General features: G+C 44.0%; 4 protein-coding genes across 13 annotated transcripts in view; 3 read left to right on the forward strand and 1 right to left on the reverse strand.

The window, feature by feature from the left end:
• Window positions 1-69: 69 nt before the first annotated feature.
• LOC105284931 (60S acidic ribosomal protein P0) lies at window positions 70-2,599 on the forward strand. The gene is made up of 5 exons (XM_011348797.2): window positions 70-145; window positions 604-697; window positions 875-1,285; window positions 1,410-1,754; window positions 2,343-2,599. The coding sequence occupies exons 2-5, from the start codon at window positions 644-646 to the stop codon at window positions 2,484-2,486; spliced, it is 954 nt and encodes a 317-aa protein (XP_011347099.1). The 5' UTR covers window positions 70-145; window positions 604-643; the 3' UTR covers window positions 2,487-2,599.
• Window positions 2,598-20,271, reverse strand: LOC105284930 (transmembrane protein 230). Of its 7 annotated transcripts, none has more exons than XM_020033434.2 (4): window positions 19,906-20,271; window positions 3,924-4,036; window positions 3,741-3,798; window positions 2,598-3,120 (listed from the first exon to the last, which is right to left on the reverse strand). In XM_020033434.2, the coding sequence occupies exons 1-4, from the start codon at window positions 20,057-20,059 to the stop codon at window positions 3,098-3,100; spliced, it is 348 nt and encodes a 115-aa protein (XP_019888993.2). In that variant the 5' UTR covers window positions 20,060-20,271; the 3' UTR covers window positions 2,598-3,097. The 7 variants fall into 7 exon arrangements, with proteins under 7 accessions (XP_019888993.2, XP_019888992.2, XP_011347093.2 ...); XM_020033433.2 differs by having other exon boundaries at window positions 2,598-3,114; window positions 3,735-3,798; window positions 19,906-20,270; XM_011348791.3 differs by having other exon boundaries at window positions 2,600-3,438; window positions 3,676-3,798; window positions 19,906-20,252.
• On the forward strand, window positions 7,304-16,911 carry LOC105284929. Of its 2 annotated transcripts, none has more exons than XM_011348789.3 (5): window positions 7,304-7,563; window positions 9,633-9,750; window positions 13,165-13,281; window positions 14,313-14,815; window positions 15,050-16,911. In XM_011348789.3, the coding sequence occupies exons 2-5, from the start codon at window positions 9,640-9,642 to the stop codon at window positions 15,528-15,530; spliced, it is 1,212 nt and encodes a 403-aa protein (XP_011347091.1). In that variant the 5' UTR covers window positions 7,304-7,563; window positions 9,633-9,639; the 3' UTR covers window positions 15,531-16,911. The 2 variants fall into 2 exon arrangements, with proteins under 2 accessions (XP_011347091.1, XP_011347092.1); XM_011348790.3 differs by having other exon boundaries at window positions 7,427-8,370.
• Window positions 20,272-20,384: 113 nt separating the features above from the next.
• The window catches only part of LOC105284932, a 115,350-nt gene continuing 112,238 nt past the window's right edge, over window positions 20,385-23,496 (forward strand). For 2 of the 3 annotated variants that reach the window (XR_894957.3, XM_011348798.3), the window contains exon 1: window positions 20,385-20,653. Coding sequence is in view for 1 of the 3 variants with exons in the window: in XM_011348799.3 (XP_011347101.1) it covers window positions 20,639-20,653 (15 nt within the window). In the remaining 2 variants the exon portion in view is untranslated. The remainder of the gene's footprint in view (window positions 20,654-23,496) is intronic. The other variant, XM_011348799.3, reaches the window with a different exon arrangement.

Below are 23,496 nucleotides of genomic sequence, written 5' to 3' on the forward strand. Positions count from 1 at the left end.
CAGAATGTATGTCACTAGAAGTGACTAGAAGATGGCGGTTGTCGCGCATGCGCAAAATTTGCTTCGTAACATTTTATAACACTCACTTCCGGTTCCGTCATTCCGACTCCGATTTCCTTTACACTGCGTTTGGTGCTTGCTTGGGGTATGGTCGAGTTGTTCTATCATATTTATTACTTTATCATAATGCATCGTATTTAGATCTTACTTAGATTTACGCATATGTCACTTCTACATAAAAATAACATAAAGAAGATTACAAAATAGATATAAGAAATAGATAACTATTTTTAAAACGTAGAAGAATGTATGTGAGGTTATGTAAAGCCACGCGGTTCTTACTAATTGAAAAATAGTATTATTATGTAGATATATGTAGCGCATGAAGTTAACGGAGATATCCTTGCTTTATTTGTACGGGCAACTATTAAAATAATGAAAAAAATATGCATCCGCAGAACCTTAAAGTGGTCAAACTTGCGTTCCATATTATACGTACAAAAAATATGTGTAATTGGAAAGAAGTATCAATATTAACAATAGATTCAGTTACATTTTTTAATTTTTACTAATTAACTTATTTTCTCAAATGCGGATTTTTAGTCCTTAAAAATCCGCAAGGTATCCTTACTTACATTTCAAGATGGGTAGGGAGGACAAAGCAACATGGAAGTCACAGTACTTCACTAAACTTGTGGTACGTATTTCTCTTTTACGTTTACTTAAATAATTTCATTATATCTTAATTTTGTACCTTAAATCCATATAATGCAATATGGAAAGTTTTGATTGATTCAAAATTCAAACTGATTTATAACATATCAATTTTTACAATATTCATTAAAATAATTATCTTTTCTTTATAAAATATTAGCAACTACTGGATGATTTTCCTAAATGCTTCATCGTGGGAGCAGACAATGTCGGCTCAAAGCAGATGCAGCAGATCCGTATGTCACTACGCGGAAATGCAGTTGTATTGATGGGGAAAAATACCATGATGAGAAAAGCAATTCGTGGTCACATAGAACGTAATGCGGCATTGGAAAAGTTGTTGCCTCATATCCGTGGTAATGTGGGATTCGTTTTCACACGGGGGGATTTGATCGAAGTGAGGGACAAGCTGTTGGAGAATAAAGTACGCGCACCGGCCAGAGCAGGAGCCATTGCACCCTTGAGCGTTATCATTCCGGCTCAAAATACGGGACTTGGTCCTGAGAAGACTTCTTTCTTTCAAGCTCTGAGTATCCCAACTAAAATCTCCAAGGGTACTATTGAAATTATAGTAAGTGTGCTCCTATTGAAAAAAAATCACTGAACTTTGTTTTTAAATTTAATTTCAACTTAATTCCTCCAAGATTTGTTACGTCGCAAATCGCAATATCAAATATCATGATATCAAATTGTAGAATGACGTACATATTCTGAAACCTGGTGACAAAGTGGGAGCTTCCGAAGCTACGCTTCTGAATATGTTGAACATCTCTCCCTTCTCGTACGGATTACTGGTCGAGCAAGTATATGACTCTGGTACCATCTTTGCACCTGAGATCTTGGATATCAAACCTGAAGATCTCCGCGAAAAATTCATGGCTGGAGTTGCAAACTTAGCCTCAGTTTGCTTGGCAATTGGCTATCCTACTGTTGCCAGTGCTCCGCACAGCATTGCAAATGGTTTCAAGAATCTATTGGCTATCGCTGCTGTTACCGAAGTCGAATTTACAGAGGCCGCTACTATCAAGGAATACATCAAGGTATGATATTGCATATATATGTAAACTTTAAATATGTAGTAAGCTTTTGCAGTTAATCAGCTCCGTATAACACATCATATATATATATATATATATATATATATATATATATATATATATATAAACAATCCTTATCCAAGCATCTAAAAATACACACACACGTAAAATGTCCTCTCCTCCTTATACAAAGGTCTATTGTGTATATAAGAACTGAAAATATAATGAAGGTACAAGGGTGCTCAGGTAGCTCAGTGGTAAGAGCAGTTGCTCAACGAGCGAAAGACTCGGGTTCGATTCCCAGTGTGGGTTAAAAAAAAATGCTTGGTATTTTTCCTGTTTTTCTTGAGCGAATGTAATGATGAAAGTGCTATACGTCCGACAATCTTGATCAAACGTGTCAGAGCTAGAAATAGCTGAACCCACTGGCGCGTCAAGATTAATGACGAAGTATTGCGTATAACGCTGTCTGAACTAAATATAATAAAAAAGATCACTAAAGATCTATAATTTTTTTTATCTAAAGCCATATGTTATTTATCTGAAAAGCCTGATAATCTTATTAAAAATAATGGAATTGTTTGTTTACAGGATCCAAGCAAGTTCGCTGTCGCTGCCGCTTCTGTCGCAGCTCCAGCAGCTGCAGCCGATGCTCCTGCCGCGGAAAAGAAGGAAGAGAAAAAAGAGGAATCCGAGTCAGAAGACGAAGACATGGGCTTTGGATTATTCGACTAAAGCCATGTATATTCATATTATAAAATCGATTGAAAAACTTGACCAAATGAATGATCGGAATTCTGGATCATTTTGTTTGACGTCAAAAAATAAAATTTAATTTACACAGAGTACCAAGTTTTATTGTTTTTTATTACTAATGTACAACTGACAATGTAGTTGTGTTCTTCCTTCCTATCCTATTATATACATAGACTATGTTGGGGAAACACATATTTACCAAGAATCACAGTAACTTTTTGTAAGAGTGTATAGTGAAATTTATTTTCAAAATACTTTTATTATATTTCCAATAAAATATCTTACAAGTTTTTGATATTTATGTAAATATAAAAATAAACTGATAATAAACATAACTGATCACACATTATTAAGTTACGAATTTAACCACATAAAATATACCTCAGTACATACATTGTCATTACACCTAGATTATCTGAAAAACTTGGTTCGTTCGTTGATTCTATGATACCTTTTGAGAAAGAACTCGTGTTTAAGTGAACATTTAAATGCATCAATGTAAGATAAAGAAGCAATTTCCTTTGTGTATTCCTATTCATTCGCTTACGTGCAGCTTTATCCGCTACATGCAAACGATAAATTTCTTATCATTAATACCCGATTCCACCAACGTCGCTTAACTTTAACCATAGTTTAACTCACTTTTCGTCTCTTTCTAACTATCCGCCTTGGAAAGAGACAAAGTGTGAGTTAAAGTAAAGCGACGTTGATGGAATCGGGGCTATCAGGGATAAATTCATTTTCTAGAAATTAAGAAGTAAGTACTTTATGCGTATATGTACACAAGGAACGTTCAATCAAACTCAGGTATGTCATCGAATGAATAGCCAGGTACTCTCTGATAAGCTAAAATAGCTACCCTCATGTGGTAAGCCCCCGGTATGAACATCAAGGCCCCTACAGTGATCAGTGGCCACATTTGGTCTGAATACTGTAACAGATTGAAAATCTCTTTTGCAATACACGTGAAATTTTGACATATTACAATAATCGATTTACATATTTTCCATATCTTTATCTGTCTAAACAATGCAAGAACAGTAATATCAGTTGTATGCATATCTGATTAAAATAATAAAAAAAAACTATTAATTGCAACACACGCATTCTACTAATTATAGTTACTAATAGTTTCACATAACTTTACAATATAAAATATGAAACTTACTTTTGAATCAATGTGCCCACTCACGATCAGACTTCCTATAATGAGAATAGCAGTCCCACCAACGAATAAAAAAGCCGCCAACACAATAGACTTCCATGGTATCTTCACTGGTGGACTCACAAACTGTGAAAAGAGAAATTTACATTTTCATTAGAAGAATATGTACTTCAAAGGATGCATTTTTATTAAGTATTACAATGACAACTAATTTGCATTGCTGAGACGTTTCATCGTTCCCCATCGCTCACCTGTGAATCATAGAAACCATTATCGGTTTCCGAGAGTTGTGTGTAATCCACGTTGTCGAATTGTCTGTCGCTTCGAGTTTTTTTTCTACACATGCCCGCCTTGTGGATGTAATCTGCAAAGAGAAACATATCGCTTTTATTTCTCTCGTGACCGTTGCACTCGTGTCGATCTAGAGATATATTAGTTGTATTCACCTGAGACAAATTTAAGGCAATAATTATTTTTACATTTTCTGTTATCTTTTCCGATAACTTCTGATAGCTACATTAATTCTATGGAGATTTTTATTTCAAATTTCGTGATTTATTTTCCTAACATTGATTTTAATTATACATATAAGTTGAACTGTCAAAGACAAGGGGAATCTTTCCCATCGAACATTGAGCTCAAAGAAATATCATTTTCAATGTAACGTAACAATCGATCGCATTGCATCGATTTGCTAAAATAAAACGCAATTCCACCGATAAATCTCATTTTCGACGACGTTCACTCAACAATTGCTCGCGAAATTGGTCGTACAGAATTCAGACGCCGCGATGGTGTGGAAATGGATGAAAACAATTTACGTGAGCTTCGTTAATTTTTAATTGCATTAAAGTCACTCTTCTTATACGTCATTCTTTTTAATTGCATCAATTGTTGATTTAGCAACATGTCGTATTAACACTTACGTTGACACTTGTTAGCAACATAAAATGGCATTACCCTTAAATTACCTCATGACGCTCGTGCTTGCATGTCGAACGTGCGAATCACGTTTCTCACTTGTAAACGTAAAATTAAACACACGTCCCTTGAGATACCCGTCAACCGCGCACTTCTTATGATCGTTATGAAGCAATAGCAATGCATTTCTACGACAGGTTTCAACGCACCGATCAGAGATCGCGCCACTACGACCTACCGTCAGCTGCTGCTACTCGTGGCGGGAAACGGAACTAGAATCAGGCGGGCTGCCATGTAAAAATGGTGAATCGGAGAGACGGCATATCGCATAGTAAAAAATGCGTCAAACATAAATAAAAAATAAATTTTCTGCATCGTCGAAATCAATTCTCGATCTTGCCTTATTTACACACGAATAATTAAACGAATAATTGAACGTGACGATAGTAGCGATAGCAATGTCAAAATCTCGACAACACCGATGGCGAAGCACGACGACACGGAAAAATTGCTGAAGAACTTTCGCAATGAAATGGATAATGACTGCAGCAACGGACACTTTCGACGATCGACCAATTAAACCTTTTCCCACTGAAAGACCATTACAACCTCAATATATCCTTGGAATTCTTGTCTCCGAGTATCCGAAAGTCAGTCATGTTCGGGAGGTCTAGAACGTTCATTTCTAACGCACGTTGCGTCATCACCACTCGGCACTCGCCGATACTCGAATCGGAAGAAGTCACTTCCGTCCGCGGACGGGCGATCGCGAGGAGGATGGTCGACTCACATACACACACACATTCTAAACGACATCACTCGTTGATCACGGATTGACGGACAAGTGAAATTAGAGGTTAGAAATTATCTCTCTCGGAGGGAGAGGGGGGGGGAGGGGTAAAATCTCAACGGGTCATCCCGGGTCACTCGTACCGATTATGGATCCGTGGCGACCCGGCATGGCAATCGACGTTGCACGCGTTGTCCGTTAACATAGCAAGGAGCCTCTCCCGCGGAGGTCTCGGGACGCTCGGCAATGGCACTAATGGCAGTCGGATCGATCTGTCTCGGATGTGACGACGAGTACGGGAGGCTGTGGCTTCTTCCTGCGTCGCGACGCCGGCGGGGCGGCGCGCGAGGGTGGATCGTCTACCCCCGTGATGCGCAGAGGATGCCGAGCACGTAATATACGCGCGCGGCAGAAAAACGCCATCGAAAACAAACGGGATCAAGGATGATGTAATGATCCGTTCTCCCCCTCCCTCCCCTCGGCGATAATGCCAATTACGTCGCTAGCTCTATTTAGACCAACTGTTCTTCTCTCTTCGCTGTTTCGATTTAATTGAATCGGTGTGATTAGGAAAAATGAGGGACGAACGTCAATCACGAAACAGAGGGATTGATGATTAATGCAACGAGCAATTTGAAACGGACAAGACTTTAGACTTTATGGAATGGAATTCACAAATTGTGTGTTTAATCCGGAACATGGAGCAATATTCTGCTTGAAAAACGGGACACGTTACGGCCATGTTAATCCGGTTTTACTGCCGGTTTCATATAGCTGTCAGATCGTGAAAGTACAAAATCGGACAACATTTTCAGAATGTGCCGTCTGATGACTCAGCGCCGTAAAACGAATCCCTTCCGGCCGTATATTGTGCAACAAAAGTGTCCGCGACCTGACGTGCATGAAGCGCATTTTTATACGCTTACCATCTTGGGTTAGCTCAGGCAAGTTATGATGACACGTGCCAGACGTGGCAGCTAAGGGTGAAAAGGGTTGCATAGAAGAGACAACGGTCGTGGATGATGACATTGCATAATATCTTCTTGATATAAATCGCAAACACAAGACCGCGTTTCAATGTCTTACGTTACAAAATCCTCCGTCTTTTGAGACACAAAAGCGCAGTCGGGATTGTTTCAGGAATTGAATCGAAAAGTGCACTGCAATTTTTCATAAATTTATGCGACGTGGTACATAAACGTATATCGCAGCAGCGAGACCTCTGCTGCAACCACATGGACTCTCTCTCTCTCTCTCTCATGAGGGAGTAGAGGCAATGCGGAGACTCTGTAGTTCTGCGCAATCCAACTAAAGAATCCGAGCATGCTACACCACGATCGGGAAATTCTGCCCCTCGTTCAATTGCAACGACGCGCGCACATTTCTGCATCCGTTTCATATCCAAGTATAATTAATAATTTGTATAGAGTGATTTAAGTTTGGTCAACACACTCGTGGTGTCTCTCGCGCACCGTAACACCGGACTTGTAACACCGAACTACGAGCGTCTGCTTCGCAAATGTTGAGCTTGATGCTAGGGCGCGCAAAGCTTTTAACGATCTTGAGGCGCAGCTTCATTACCTTCGTATCTACGATCGCAAACTGCTTCCAAACTGCTCGTCTTGCGGCGCGGGCGATCCGTAAAATACGTTACGTAAAATAAATCGTAAATCGCAATGCAAAACGCATTGCCGTGTTGCCGAAAGAGAATCGACAACAGCTGATGGGACCGATTCGATCGTTTCGTGCTGTCGAACGTACTACGGTACTACGTAATCGCAACCCTGCGGGCGACAGACGGGTAAGCAGGTCTTCCAAGGGCGCCGCGGGTTTGAACCGCGGCACTGCCGGCATCGCGACGCTTGCGCATCGTTTCCCTTCGTCCCGACGAGGGTGCATGGGGGACGACGGCGACCCAGGGGCGGCAGTGCGGGTTCAGGGGGCGGCGAGGGTGGGTGCCTCCTCTGTTGGAACTACCCCTTGACGACAGTCCGCGATCGTTCTCACCCTCGTCGACACAGAAACGCACGGAAAATTCGCACGGAGACCGCGCGCGACCGGATCAATCAGTGCGAACAGCCGTGCCACGAACGTCGCCGTTGTCCTCCCTCGGGGGAGGGGGAGGATCCACGCGACGTACTCGGGGACGTCGTGAACGGACAGCCCTCCCGCTCGTTCAGGTAAATCGATTAAGCGCGCGTACACGCACTCGTGCCGCGAATTCGCGAGACGCCAGACGATCCAGCAACGGAGATCGCTGAGGAACGTCAATCGTCAGTCGCAGTGACGTCGTCGTCGGACCGGCACCGGTGTCTCGGCTGTCGTGTCGCCTCGTGTCGCACCGGCCGCGGCCGCGGCGTGTAGTATCGCGTGTAGCAGTACGCGAGAGTACGCAACCGTACCACGGGAGTGTGTCTCTCGCAGAGTGCACCGGTTCTCGTCCCCGATGGCGATCGTACGACGGATCGCTCGCTTCCCGCGGGCACGATTCGCCAACTCCCCCGTGAAAGATATCGGTGATGTGTCGTCTCCTTCTCCCTCTCGCTCGCGTTACCGGCGCGCGGTTCCGATCCTGACATCGGGGAGAAGCACGTCCCGTCTTGGTACTTAACACAGTTCGACCGTCACACCGGCGATCATCGAGTGCACGAGTGCACGTCCGTGCACTTTCACTGTACGATGCGAATCAACTCTCGTTCTCTCTGCTCAACTCCAGCAACTCGTCGATAAAGACGATATGCGGATAAGACGAGTATGCGGATACGACGCAATTTCACGGAGGACATTCCGATGTTAAGTGCAATGTTTAATTAGGCGCAATTTTACGCTAACGTCACGTTCAAGCGATATACTACTTGCCGCCGAGATTGAAGACGCGGAAAATGTCGATTGTCGATAAGAGTACCGAGGTAGCAGTAACCTTAGAATTTGCCTCAATTGTTTATAAGCAATTACATTCGAATCAACAACGAGCATTTTCCTGACGAGTAAGTACAGAATTGTTCTTCCAGCGTTTGCACGCTGTATCAATTATTCAAATCGCCTGTGGATGAAAGCTGATAAATTAGAAAATTTACAAAACCGTAATATAACCGATATATATATATATATATATATGCGATTGGAATATTTTTCTGCATACGTTATTACTCACTTGCATCTCTCTCGATCGCTGCAATTTTCAGCAGCGTTTCAAGAGACGAATTTACGAGGATAACGCAATACGCATACCGGTAATGCGCGTTTTATATTAGCAATTCGACCAAGTTATATGACTTTTGGACGTAAAGCGGTGATGAATACGTCCGGTTTTTTTTTCTTTTCTTTTCACGTGCTTCCTATGTAAATACCACATGCGATTCAGCTTGCGCAACGCAAATGTATCAGTTTGTGGAGATCGGTTACGTCGTCGTAATTCCCTACGGATCTAAGCGCGTCGTTGAGAAATGTAAGAAGCCTTACTACCCAAGGAAATTTCACGAAGGTTACGCTAACCCATATTGCACACCAACGCGTACAAAGAGATTCCTCTTTTTCTTATTGATAAAAGACTCTCTTGCAATAGAGCATTTATTATTCACTAGAAATCTCGTCAGAAATTGCGCCGTACGGTTCTTGTGTTAATAAAATAACTAAAAGAAAAATTAATTTTACAATCAATCCAACATTTTATTATTACTCGTTGCAATAGTAGTTTGATTGTTTAACAAGAACAAAGAGTAGTCTAGCTAGACTTGAATATAAAGTATTATCACTATACTATGTAATAAGTCAGACCTTGAAAAAAAAGTGTTCAAAAGAAGTGTTCATGTAAAGTTCTCGTGAGCGTAACTCTGACATATTAACGCTAAGCTCGCAAAATTGTGTTTGCGACTCGCAATTATACATAAATAAACATTTCATTGATATACATCAATATGAACAATCCACGAAGCTTGCGTGGTGATAATAAAGGAGCGAGGCGCGCCACGTTGCGTGCTTTCGTTAATATCACACGAGTTTTCTTGTAAGCTTCACCCAAAGTATCACGGACGAGCGATTTAGCGTCCTTGGGAGAAGAACTTACGTATCAACTCATACATAGCATACAAGTTCGATTACAATATCGATTACGTCAGAATCCGTACAGCTACGAATCATCTGTTGCCAAAATCAATCTCGAGCTAAATCTTTGTTCCCCGAGTCGGCATTTACAAGGAATACCGCCAAAGTTTTCACGCCACTCACACAATAAACTCTCGGTAATTAGTTTCAGCATGGAGTGCCCCGAAGCGGTAGAACGAGGTCGGAATTTTCGTCTACTCGCTGAAGAGGAACTGTCGACGCTCTTGGATTTTCTTACAGAATACTTGCCCGAATCGCTCAAGGTATGTACCATTGCTAGTGTTATGTCCTTTAGTAAAATTACTGAAATTAAAGTTACAGTTTATTAATACAAAGTGTATTTTTAAGTGCAGTAATAAAATATAAAATAAAATAAAATATATAGTATTAAAATATGTGTAAATGTTTCTCCATCTAACAGCGAAATTAGAGATTTCGTATTATCTTCGATTCTGTCCTCTGGGATAATAGTGACACCATAAAAAAAAGATTATTGAGGCATATTTCCTATATTTATCCTTCATTGGTTGTCATTGTTCGTTGAAATAGTCCGATATTTTAAGCTCGAAGTAGGTATTGCATCTTCTCCCTACCGCCGCTTGCTTGACACGATTTGCTTACAAATTACCGGCGTGTTCGGTACGAAAGCATCGTTAACTTCTAATTTGATGATGATGAAAGTAGGAAAAGTATTACGGAAGAAGTAAAAGTCCTGGTGTTCAATAACGAAGGAGAATAGCATAGGGGAATATATAGCTGAGATATAATATCTCTACTAGAATTATTCATCGCGATGATCTCTCGCGAGGACGGCCAACAAGATTACGAAATTATCACTCGACATTGAAATCGATTATACATATTTGACAATTGTTTAATTTCAAGCGACCCATTTTCCTATCGTGAATTATTCGTATGCTTCGAAAACTATCTCGGTGGAACGTGAACAGAATATTAGATCCTGTTACGTGCGCAAGTTCCAGAGCGAGAGAGGAGACATTGCAGCCGTCCAAGATGTTTAATTACTTCATTCAACGTGAGAATTAGCCTCCGTTTAGTCCGTAAACTACTTCAGTGCTGCTGCAAGCGATAAGTTGAACTAACGATCGTTCTGTCGATCAATAATACAATTAAATTCAAGAGAGCCGCAGTAGGAAAGGATGTGAATTCGAGGCACGGGAGCCGAGCTAATGCGAAACCGATAATTTTGCAATCCTTGTAATAAACGCGCCCGCTTCCGCATCTTGTGTCGAACCGATGTAACAACAACGTCTCGAGATCGATATAACTCCGCGCACACCGTGAACACGTATATTTAGCAGACTTCCCGTCCAGGATAAAGCGTCAGCTTCTATAAAGAGGGCACATAAGCTTGAGAATGAACAAGATCATTTTTTTTATTGTCTGTCTTTTTGCAATTTTTTGACATCTCATGCAAAGTTTACGAAAGACTCGTAAACGCTTGACTCAATCCGAGAGAGAGAGAGAGAGAGGCTCAGTCGTTTTCGAAGGCACATTTGCGGGATATGATTACCGTGACGAAGGAGGCCAATGCCCAGGCCCGGCGTAACCTGGTCCAAGTGCCGACGGTTGCAGAGGGTCAGGGTTAAGATTGCCGCGAAAAAGATACGCCGACGTAACGCGACCGAGATCATTCTTTCTCAAATATTTGCGGAGCCGTGATCGATCATCGAGCGGAAAGTGGCCGACAAAACGTGTACCATTACCGAATCGATGACTCGCATACGGTGTCTCGTGTCCCGAACAACTAACGGACGGCGAAGATTCGGAAGGCTCCTTTGTTAACCTCTCGTTACTAGGCGAGGATCAACGTTATGACGTGCGACCACGCCAATCAAGGCCAGGGTCGCTTGCACACGTTGTTGCCGTCGTGTCGTTCGCGAATCGCCGCAGTGCCGATCTCGTGACCCCGCTCGCGACTAACGGCGTCCACGACTCCGCTATCAGCACGGTACGATCCCCGTGCCACGGAACGGAGTCAGCGGAGAGCTTCATGATATCGATAACTGCAAACGCACGATGGCGTTCGGCACGATTCCGACGTTATTATCAAAATTGGAATCGCATTTAGATAAAAGCTCCGGATAACATTACGTGTGTCATCCTGACAAGACTCGGCAGTTGGTATTATCAATTTATTGACCCGATTACGTAAACGATCACGCTAAAATCCTCGAGGTATTTTCGTCGACACGAGAGGCACGCTTGTTTTCAACGTGAAAGATCGCGTTTCAATCACCGCGAGAATACGGGCCGCACCACAAAGAGAGATATTGTTCAATTGAACTGGCTGTCTCGTGGCTTTCCCACCGCTACGTTTCCGCTTGTCTCGCGCGTGGCAGTTAGATCCAACGCAAATCCGCGGCTCACCAACGAATTATTCGTAAAAAGAACCGGCGAGGAAATTAATTAGAAATGGGAGGCGATTAGACTAAAGAAAGTAGGTAAAGAAAGAGAAAGGGAAAGGAAAGTAGCAAACAAGTACATTATGGCAATCGCGATCGATTATCGGTCAACTTGGACGATGCGCCCGGCATGCAAAGAGCACGCGTCGATTTCGTTACGTGCGGCGACGAAAAAGCGACGGCGTTATATGCGCGTCAGGATGCGGCCTTGACCCCCGAACACCTTTCTGCCGTGCTCCGTGGTATAGGGACCGGTGTGTCTGCGGTTTATTCCGGGAGGATAAACCGCGAGGACCTGCGCACAATCGTTCCCGCGTGCCGGCCCGATCTAATGATACACGGCGCGGCGCGACGTTAACTCTCTTTCGGATCGCACGCGTGCGAGGTAGTCGCATATTCCGCGATGGATCAACGCAGCTCCGAATGCTCCATCTCCTTTAACGGGGTTCCGCGAGGAAACCGCGTGCAACGCCAACGGGGCACGAGGCACGCTGGCATTTCGCGGGACGGATTGTACGCGATGCCAGAAGGGCAACATATCGGATGGGGATGGAAATCTAGGCAATGTTCTAAGCGGAGCACGCTCCAGCGAGCAAACGGATGGATGAACTTCAATGTACTACGATGATCTAGAATAATACATGACGGAACAGTCTTGAAATTCTGTATTCGCAAACGGTTCTTTCAATTCGAGTCAGAGCGGATTGACATATCACGGATGACGTGTATCAACGAAACACGACGTCAAGATCGATAAAAGCTCTTACTGGCGACTAATGCGAGCCTCGAAATCAGCTTGTCACCGGATCTTTTTCGCGCGTATTTGCAGAACGGAATAATGATGACCTGGCGCAATGATTTGTGACACGATTACCATATCGCTGTTAACGTTTATTTACGGTTCTTAAAAGTGATTTCAACATGAACATTACTTTGAACCCGCGGGCCACGTAATCGATCAATGGCCTATATGTGTGTATCGTACGCTATCGAATAATGAGCCATGTTCTACGATTTTTACGATCCTTAGATTCCTTCATGTCCATTTCGGATATGTCAATAACACAAGGTCAATAAAGAGTAGATGTAGACAGGATGAATCGGAAACATTGTCCGTTATCGAATTAAAAATATAAATTATTAAATTAATTAATTTTTCATTAAGTTAATTTTTATTTATATTTCCCATATTTCTTAAAATAATTTGATTAAAAATAAATATGTTTCGTTAATACCGTAAATTCTTTACAGTTTCATCAGACTGTACTGACTTATATGCGGGACAGAGTCTGGGAGTTCCATTTTTATGTGGCTAACGACTGGCCCGAGGATGCAATTTGCTTACATTTCCCCGGGATGACGCTATCTGTAAGTATAAATTAAATTTCTACCGTGACGTTAAGGTTACCGGGGAAATTAGTCGGACGTGATCCTAAACAAGAGCCCCAATTTGTACTCAGCTTGTACTTCATTTAACGTAACGTGCCCGGTTACTTCCTTAACTGCGTTCTCGTCCTTCGAAAAGTTGCCCACTCCGAACTCATCTAACTTATCTCATACTTGCGATCCGTGTCACGTGTGTTTTCTACAACGCGACTGGCTCTTTCCTCTTCGCAAAGAGGCGCGCAAACAGATTGAGAAAAACGAGTTACAGCGAGCTATTTGAATCAACGTTGAGCAAACGTAATTCCGCGAGTCATCGCGACGAGTTGTTGGAAATTGTTAATTCGCGAGAAAGCGCATATTCAAGAATGAACATGTCACGAATGCTAGAGACTCGTTACATTGCGCTTCGCGTTTCTCCGTGTAGGATGTGGGGGTGAGAGTTTGAGTTGGCCCATATCCCCGTAGATTTGGCTGCTCGCCAAATTCTCGCTCTCCCCTCGCTACCCGTTGTTGCGCTGATGCGAATCGTGGTTCGTGCTTAACGCCTGGCCCGGCAATCCAAGACGATCTCGCCCGTGCTCCTTAGCTAATTACCACAGCACCATAAATTCAGCCACCATTGGTTATTAGATTCGCGTAAGAATTACCGCGGCAAGAATTACAGTATATCCTTTGGCATTTAGCACCCGCCGCGTCGATCCGCATTCGTGCCGCAGACGTTCGACGTTAAGCGCGAGCTGCTTTTCGGCACGAACGTAAAACACGAGGCTGGAGTGTAAACGCGCCACAATGGAACTGTAATTTTAACCGCAAACACGAAACACACGTCACTGGCGCGTGCCAAGGCATTAAATTCCTCTCGTAGATCCTAGAAAGAGCCTAGAAAGAGTTTGCATCCTCGCAACTGCAAACAACTCGTAAAGTTCTCACGGAGTCATCGCAAATCGCATGTTTTCTCTTCGACATCGGAAACCCCGTGAATGCTGATCGCGCGTTCTGTGTCATTCTTGCAGCCGCACGGTTTGTTGTACGAGAGCGTCGGCGTCTTCTGCCCGAAGAATCGGCTGGAGCTGCTGCGGCTTCTCCGAGAGGAGGACATTCTGTTGGACTGGTCGAGGCCGTTGTACATTAATTTCGTCCACTACAATATCGCCGAGGAGCTGACGCGTCTCTACGAGGGCACCGGCATGATCGAGACGGTCGTGGGCGACGTGTGCGCGTGTGAAGACTTTGAGCAGGACGAGGAGAGCGAGGAACCGAACGACGAGTCGAATCCCGATGTCCAGGTGCGACCGCTCAAAGCCGAGCACGCCGAGGGAATTCACGAGCTGTATCCGGCGAATGACATGGAGTGCCACGAGCTCTTTCTTCGACTCATTAAGACTCTGCCTGCGGCCGGCGTGTTCGAGAAGGGCAGCCTGGCCGCGTGGATGGTCCAATCCTATTACGGGGCCATGTTCTCCATGCAGACCAAGCCGGAATATCGTAGGAAAGGTTACGGGACGAAGCTAGCAAGGTAAGAAGTCTCCAGCAACAAGATAATGAAACTGATAAGCAAACAAGATAATAACATCATCAAAGTTTAACTTTTGTGAGCTTTGCTTTCACAAACGCATATGTCAAAATGAACAAACAGCTAAAGCTTAACGTAACACGTAAAATGCAGTAATTACCGAATGGCATAAAAATGGCATAGAAATGAATATAATAATGTGTATGCACATTAAATAACGTATATCTGATGTTTTAGGTACCTGACAAAACGCGTAGCCGAGAGAGGCTATTACCCGTTTGTAGTAATACGTCCGGAGAACGAGGCCAGTCAAAGCCTGTACAAGAAGCTGGGCTTCAGACGGCTTTACCAAATCGTTCGGATGATTTTCACGCCCGCCACGTGGCAAGAAAGTGAGAGCGACGCGAACGTCCTCAGGGACAACCTGGAGAACGCCGTCAGGCAGCTCACCATTGAGCAGAGGGTAATAACGGCTCTACGCGAAGAGGAGACGATACGAGATCCTGTGGGAGTTGCGGAGAATGAGCCGATCGTCAACGAGCCCGAGAGCGAAAGGGAGGGTGAAGAGGGCGTTGACGAGCAACTCCTCGAGGCTCTCTCTATCGAGACTGAAGACAGAATAGACGCCGCGTACGACTACACGGACAACGTAGCAGCCGAAGACGCGTCGGAAGTCGATGACTCTTGCGGAACGGATGCTGCGGCTGCCGACGAATAGATCCAGGAACGCTTACGCGATAAACGACGGTCCATGACTCGCGTTTCGTTCGCTCGAAGATGCGCTGTGAAACGTTGATAAACAATGAGGTACTTGAGTAAATCACCAAACGGAAATTGCAAGTAAAAACTAATTTCGGAGATGGTATGTAAAGGCTCGCTGCGTACCGTTTTCAACAATTGCCTGTTCTCTATTCTGTATTTGATCTCTCGTCGATGGGGACGAACGCAAGTTCGTAGATAATTGACGATTTATGTTCATAAATAATAAAGATGAGAGAGAGATTCATATGAATTATCTAATAATATCCTTGGATTATCATAAAAGGTAAATCGCGATACCAAGTGCAGTACAACAATGATCAGACATTGTATTAAATGTGTTTTCAACTAGTAGGTGCATGACTAGACGCGACCTTCGAGCGATAGAAACGAAAGAGTCAAAGATAGGAAATATTTTAAGAAATTTCGACATAGCAACGCGTTCGTGCGAGGCTTCAATTCGCGTACGAGGAATCGAAGATCCTCGTACGATTCCTCATATCAGACTCTTTCTGAAACGTCGTGCAAGTCTCAGGTGCTGGATACCTTTGGGCCGCCAATGTTATATCTCATGTCAGAGTCTATCCGCATCACGTATTGTTCTTCTATTGCGTTTGTAGGTACCTACATAATTTGACAAAGATCGTCGTTATCAATGACCCGCGTTTATATAAAAATGCGTTCAACAACGCGTCTAATGTATTCCAATATTTTTAGCTGAATTGAATAAAATTGTCGCATGAAAATAGTTGACTGTTTATGTCTATAACGCGTTTTATCCACTTGTCTCATATCTCTGTCGTTCACGCCGTTACAATTATCAGATAAAGATCAGTATTGGCGTACGACATATATTCGCTTAAAAGAGATCTCGTATTAATATTCTATGACATATTATAATGTTCTGTACATCGTAAGCTTTTTATACTTTCATTTTTAGCTATTTAAATAATAAACAAATAAACTTGATTTAGACTTGATCACTCATGAATTTGCAAGTCTACATCAATTTGAGAAGTGGAAGACGTGCTAATTTTCACCAGGCGCAAAGGTTCGAAAGTCTGCGAGGTGATTCAAACTGTGATTATAATTTCGCGTATAAAGTAGAATTTCGCGAGAAATTACGAAGCCTCGTGCGTACTCGACACGCTTTCCTCGACATAATAGAAGTAATTCGCTGTGTCGATGTAACGATGCAGATGTGGCCGTTTTTGATAAAAATACGTTCCGCCAATAATAAAATTCTCTCCTCTATTTTTGAATTTGCGTACGTTGCGTAGCGCATGTGTCTACGTAGATTACAAATACCTCGAGGCCACTCGAGTTTCATTACAGTAAAAGAAGAAAAAAAAATGCTTACCGAAGATTGGCGAGCGTAACAATTTCTGCGCGCTTTGCGCACCATCACAGCGATTACCTTAGCGCGTGCGAGTTAATGATGATAATATTAATGATATAACGAGACACGGCGTATGATTAATATTATTATTAATAATAACAGTTATACATATATGATATATATATATATATATATATATATATATATATATATATAAATACCGCAAAAAAAAAGGGAGTCTGGCCGGTTCAGCTCCGTCCCCAAGGTACCCCGGAGATCTTAGATAGCTACTATTTGTATAATTTTTTCTACGTTTCATAGATGACTTATCACAACAATATACATATACAAGGACGGGTAAGGAAATTGGTCCTGCGTGGACGGAGTCGGGGCGACCACGTCTCTTCTGAGGGCCCCCTCCCTTTGAAATTCCATGTTTATTTTTGATTTTGATATTATCAGGGGCCAGCTGTGATACTTTACCCAATCCACCTATACCCTGATCGTGGGAGTACCAAATCTAGTTTAGGCAAACATCAGTTGTTAACGGTGCGCTGGGACTCGATGTTGGGTCCCGTCTATTTTTCGCACGTTACGTTACTTGGAATTGGGCTAAACTTTGGGTAAAGAGGGGCTCACTCGGCACTTCGCACCTACGCGAATCGATTCGATTACAGTTGTCCGTGACGATCCGCAAATACAGTAAGTGTCCATTTTCGCGATCTTATATTATTATCCTTGATGTCGATATCGTCGATTCTTGATATCGTCAAGATACTCAAAATGAAATTATTACGCAAATGCACTCTTTTATTTTAAAGCATAGTTTTATGAATTTAGGTGACTACTAATTTTGTTTCGCATATAAACTCAAGTGTGATTTTTGAGTGCAGTTGAAAAGAGTTCGGCTGTTATTAAATACGGAAAGTTCAGTACATGATTACGTCAATTAGAATATATGGACTTGTATGAGAAGAGCGTGGAAAGCGACTTTTGACGACCTCGCACATTTATAATATCCGCGAAACAAGATACAGAATTCCCGCGCAGTCATAGTCAATGTAGTCCCTGAATCGTCGCGATATCTAGTTTTATATCATGGTGATAAAAAGCGAGGATATCGATAGTGATGCTATTTGGTTATGCCGCCGTTACGAGCAACGTATACCGCGTTTATATGTATTGCGCAACTGAACTTTCCGCAATGGTCCTACCATACTTGCATCTGTATCTCGGTTGCATGAGTTTTAAATGGACGGATCTCTTCAACCACTCTCCTCCAGCTTCAGTCTTTCAATCCGCTTACTTTCTCCGAGATTACGCACAATATCGGGCATAATTTAGGCAGGAATCGTCCGATAAAAGACAATTGCTTCCTCAAGATTCTCTAAAAGATCCATTTCTCGAGATTAGGAAAATAACTATGATTGTCAGTGTTTTGCCCGTTGTAGGACTATCACTGACCGAAAGTCATGGAGATCACCACGAGTGCGAGAGAAACAACAACGAACTTATTACTGCAACACTACTATACCAGCCTGTACGTAGTATGCTAATCCTAGCGCTGTGTTAATCAGTGTCGCGCGAATTAGGCCTAAAGACTAAATGCCGCCCGAGGCGGTACCCCCGTACGTATGTAAATATAAGAATACACGTATAACCTTCCTCTCTCTCTCCTTCTCGTGCACGTTGCCTTCTACTGCAACAAAAGAAAAAAGAAAAAAGACGAGCGAAAGAAATTTTTGTCTGGAACGGCCAGAATTTAATTAAAGCCTCAGTCTCTATCTATGAAAGTTACACGGAAAACGAAATGATCGAAACGTCGCCGGTCACAAAGCGTTTCGGATCCATTTGTTATACGGAGAGCGAGAGAGTTGCCTCGCCGTTTGTCTCGGCGAGGAGAACAATGTTCGATCTCATGTAGAAATTTTTTTTCGTTTACTCTCGAGCGGAGGGCGGTAATCTCTGTGAGCGAAAGGAAACCAATGTGAGAATCCGGAAGTCTTGCGAAAAATGGATAACTGGAAACTGGATGAAAGAGCTTTGGATAATAAATGGGACAAACAAATATGATTTTTCAATTACAAGTGTGGTTTATTACAACGCTCGATCGCCATACATTCATTCGTGTCGCACACTAATGTTCATATGCAAGATACCATTAATCTATCGCGCGAGCGACTCTAGCACGACCAAATAGATCGCCGACGACGACGAGAAAACATCGATGTTAAATTTCATGGAAAAACAGGTTGGACGCGCTCTTTTACCGTCTTCCCTGGATTAACTTTATGAGGAATGGAAAAGTCGCTTCTTGGTATCCCTTTATCTTTAGTGTAGAGTAAGCGGGAATTCATTACAGCACCGTGAAAAATGCGCATTAATTATTGGCAGCTTAAACTTGCATGTATGCAACATGTCATCACAAACAGCAAAGTTTGACTCTCACATTCCGAGTTATCGCAACTGAGTAATAATTAGTAATTACATATTAAATGTGATGAAAAATAATTCGTATTGTTCTTTTTTGTTTTTATTTAGATTGTTGCTCGCATCGGTTGAAGCCTTGTAGCGCGATATTGGCACAACGCAATGATCCAGTTCCTTTTCATCGGTATTGTTTCGTTTCGAAGCAAGATCGGAAGCAAAAGAGAACAAATTAATGCGCTTTCGGGTAATATTTTAATACAAGACACAGTATCAGTTTAACTCCGCGGTTACCTCACGCACTAATTTTCAACACCGTAATTCCACTTGTTACACGGTTGTTTTACACAATCGGGTGTACTTTCGCCTGAAGGAAGTGCAACGTGCGTAGTTACTGCCGCTCTCTTTTTACATCATCACGCTGGCCGTCACATCCACAAGCCACAAGCGTCAAAAAGGAGGCAAGCACATCACAATCAAAGCGGGATCGACTTGATCGTCCAGTCCGAAATAAAGATTGCAAATGTGCACACATACAAAAGAAATGATACGGAACAGAGTCACTCACGCGATGTGTCACGAGAGGGCCTGCGAAGGACTCCGCATTCCGCCTCCATGTTCTTGAAAAATGTTCCGTCATTCGGAGCAGCGCGGTTTGCACGTCGCACGTTTTCAGGTGAAGCTCGACGAGCCGGACGATCGCCGAGCATCGCACGTTTCATCCTCGTCGCGGAGCTCGCACGCCGAGACGTCCCGAGATCCGAGTCGTGCTGCGAGCGCGTGTCCGACAACTGCGGGAAAAGCTGCGAAAATCGGAAGCGTATGCTCCGGCAACACGTCGCGCGACGGGTATTTGCGTTCCGACGATCGCGAGCGATCGACTGCCGCGAACGGGACCAACGAAACTAAACGACAGGTGACTGGTCTCGGCGGACTGGACGGACGGCGCGCCATGCGCGCCATCGCCGCCGTCCTCGGGCGTACTCGGCCGCGCTCGACGAGCCTCGGCTGCCTCCGCCGCACGGTGGTGGGGCGGGCAGTGTATCCGTGACGTCACATAATTAGAGTAAATACAAAGTAGTCTTGATGGGACAGCGGCGTGCGCCGCACCGTGAGTCGCTGGTCCGCGCGCGTCAAACCTATATCGCTCTGATACACGCACACCCGCGCTCCCGCGAGCAGGGCCCCCGCGTCGTCGTATATCCGCGCGCGCGTTATGTGCCGTCAGTGTGTGCGCGCACCAAGGGATTCTAGATGACTGTGGGAACAGTGAGGTGACACACTCGCAAAGCGTCAAAGAAATGGAAAAGATCGAGGTGAGCAGTTTAGAGATGCGTGCACGGGAATAAAGCCGGGCGGATAAAAAGTGTAGACTCCGTGTCACAGTCTCGTCGCATCGCGACTATGATCAATCGTTGGTGATCGGCGAAAACGCAAACGAATTTCGCGCTCCCTTCCGCCTCGTGAATTTTCCTCCTTTTCTGTTATTATTATTTTAATCACCGTTCCGTGCGCTTCTCCGCCCCCCCCCTTCTCCGTCCCCCTCCCTCTCCCTCTCTCTTTCTCTGTCTTTTCGTTCCCCTCCCCTTCCACGTAACCGTCAGATTTACCTCGGCGAATACTCCGCTCGACCGTAATGCAGAAGTGACAGCGTGGTGATGAGTGGGGGAGAAGGGGTAGCCGCAATGGTGGGGGGGGATGATCGTGTAGTTAGACATCTGGCAACGAATACCGCTGTGTGTATCTTCAATGTGTCATACCATTAGATAGACTGGTTACTCGTCCCTCTCTTTCTCGCTTCCCTCGAAACGTCATCGTTCTATCCGTTTTCGTCTCGGTTTCGTTTTCGGTGCTCTCTGTCAAGTTTACGGCTCTCCGTCCTCGTCTGCCGTATAGCGTCGACTCTACTCCCTCTCTCTTATCGGTCTCGGTCCTTTTTCTTCCCTCTTTTGCCCTCTTTTGCCCTCTTTCTCTCCTTCTCTCCGTCCTTTCTCCGCTTGTATCTTTCTCCGTTTGTCTCGCATTCCTTCTCTGCCAACTACACTTCATACCCCTCTCTCTTTCTCCGTCTATCTGTCTCGTCTGTCTCATTCCCCGTCTCTCTCGCGCTAACTCTTCTTCATACCATTTTCCCTCTCTCTCGCTCTCAGTTCCATTCTCAGTTTTCTTTCTTAGTGAGATATTTATAGATGTGCCTTAACCCGATTTAACGCAGCCACCTCGACTCACGTTGTCCTAACGACTATTTAATGAGAAATTGTATTGTTTTCCGATCTCCGCGCGCCTCAGCGAAGCAGCTTTCGTTGAATGATATCACGCTCGTCGCGACAAATGTCGGCGCGACATAAAAAAAAAGCCGGAGGAAAAAGAAGAGCGGGTGGAAAGCAGCGTTATCCGTCACACGTCTAAGAAATCGAATCGATAAACGGTTACGCGTCGTTATTACAGCATACACAGTGTTGTGTGCGGCAGTGCGGCCCAGCGTTGTTGTTGAATATATCTCATTTTTCGGAGCTTTTAGGGTAATTCCGCGAATAAAATCGTGGCTGCGGCAACGGTGAAAAAGATTTAAAAAAATAGGGAAGGAAATGTTTTCGCGGTGCTTGCCCAAAAGAGGCGTGCGCGTACAGTTCGCGGGGAAAGTTCGTCGCGCGCTCGCGCGCGAGGAAAGTGTATTGTCGCGACATCGTTTTCTTCGCGCGACCGAGCGTACGATGAGCCCCGTTGTTTATTTACACTGCGCGAAATATCGTGGACACGTTAGCGCGGTTATTTATTTGCGATATACCGCGAATACTGCGAATCATTGACAACGTACGCGTATGTATAAATATACTGCGCGCGCGTGACGGATGCGTGCGGATTTTCTGACGGATGCATAGCTTTTTCTCTCTTTCTCTCTCACTCTCTCCTGCGCATAGTGCTCTGCTTAAACTCTTCCTCCTCCCCGTTGCACGCTTCTCGACTTTTTAGCTCGCTCCCCACCTAACCGCTCGCGTTCTACTCGACGAATTGAAAGTATACGAATTAAATCGATAAACGCGGAATCGCAGTGAGTAATTATTATGATGATATGCTTGCGTTGTTTTTTTTCGCTTTACGTGCTCGACTTTGCTCCGCTGTCGTTTATTTAGTTATATTTTGAAAGTGCAACGAATCAAATTTCGAGACGCTCGGCTCGCCAGGATAGGCGAGTTACGTAAAGCAAATTGAATTAAATTCTTTGCGCTGCAGAATTTCACTCTTGAGCCGCTTTCAACATAAATGACTCGTATATTATGCAAAGCGTAGCCTGTGTATACGTCTCGTTTTAACGATTTCTATATTCACCGCTGATGTAGGTTACACGTTTCATTCGCGTGCGAACAATGGAGCGGCGCAGGCCTAAAACCGTCTCTCGCGGACGAATTCTACGATGAAATCAAATTCCAAGGTGGAAGACGATCGCCCGCCGATTCAAGCGTTGTTCTTGCTTTCGCTCGCTTTTGCGCGATCGGGGCTACAAATGTGGATATATACATATCGCGCGGGCGCGCGGGGAAATAAAATTCGCACGTCGGTAAAACAAAACGGCGGTAATTTGTATGATTCGGCGCGTCTAATTGACGCGAATTGTCCGCGCCGCGAGCAAAATTTCTCGACAAAATCGAGTGAGCGCGTGCTGTTTTAATTATTTTCACGTTATTTAATTCGCGCGAGAATTGCGAGACGAGATAAAATGTCGCGAAGAAGGTCACGCAGCTGCATTCATAATGTCACGTCCTTTCCTAATGCGAAGGCTCCATCGCTCCGCGAGCGCGATGAAATGCAACAAGCCAAAGGCAAAAAGCAATAGCGACGATTTGTATCCGCTTTGTTTTTGCGCGTGGTAAAAATCGATGCGCCTGCACACTCGCGGCGGTAAGGATGCTAAATTTAGTACATTGTGCACTTTGACGCGCGGGACGAATGCGACATCGGCGCCGTATCACGTCGCGATAGAAATCGGGAATTTCTTGTTCTTGTTTTCGGTTCGCGTGCGCACGCGCGGAAAATACATTGATGACACGCACACACACACATGTTGAAATTCACGCGGTAACGCGGCAATTCTCTCTCGATCACGAGAAGAGCCGTAAAGTCATCGAGCGTTTCCTCGCGGTTTATTTACGCGCAAGGT

The sequence above is a fragment of the Ooceraea biroi genome, chromosome 5 (genome assembly GCF_003672135.1).
Source record: "Ooceraea biroi isolate clonal line C1 chromosome 5, Obir_v5.4, whole genome shotgun sequence".
Classification (NCBI taxonomy): Eukaryota; Metazoa; Arthropoda; class Insecta; order Hymenoptera; family Formicidae; genus Ooceraea; species Ooceraea biroi.

What these genes read in the sequence shown, in the direction of transcription:
- LOC105284931 (XM_011348797.2), top strand. Translation starts at nt 644, where the DNA reads ATGGGTAGGGAGGACAAAGCAACATGGAAGTCACAGTACTTCACTAAA. An exon ending in AGTACTTCACTAAACTTGTG is followed by an intron (nt 698 to 874) that starts GTACGTATTTCT and finishes ATAAAATATTAG; the next exon opens with CAACTACTGGATGATTTTCC. An exon ending in CTATCAAGGAATACATCAAG is followed by an intron (nt 1,755 to 2,342) that starts GTATGATATTGC and finishes GTTTGTTTACAG; the next exon opens with GATCCAAGCAAGTTCGCTGT.
- LOC105284929 (XM_011348789.3), top strand. Translation starts at nt 9,640, where the DNA reads ATGGAGTGCCCCGAAGCGGTAGAACGAGGTCGGAATTTTCGTCTACTC. An exon ending in TCCCCGGGATGACGCTATCT is followed by an intron (nt 13,282 to 14,312) that starts GTAAGTATAAAT and finishes TCATTCTTGCAG; the next exon opens with CCGCACGGTTTGTTGTACGA. An exon ending in TACGGGACGAAGCTAGCAAG is followed by an intron (nt 14,816 to 15,049) that starts GTAAGAAGTCTC and finishes CTGATGTTTTAG; the next exon opens with GTACCTGACAAAACGCGTAG.
- LOC105284930 (XM_011348791.3), bottom strand. Translation starts at nt 20,059, where the DNA reads ATGAAACGTGCGATGCTCGGCGATCGTCCGGCTCGTCGAGCTTCACCT. An exon ending in GCCCTCTCGTGACACATCGC is followed by an intron (nt 4,037 to 19,905) that starts GTGAGTGACTCT and finishes TTCTCTTTGCAG; the next exon opens with ATTACATCCACAAGGCGGGC. An exon ending in ATGGTTTCTATGATTCACAG is followed by an intron (nt 3,799 to 3,923) that starts GTGAGCGATGGG and finishes CTCTTTTCACAG; the next exon opens with TTTGTGAGTCCACCAGTGAA.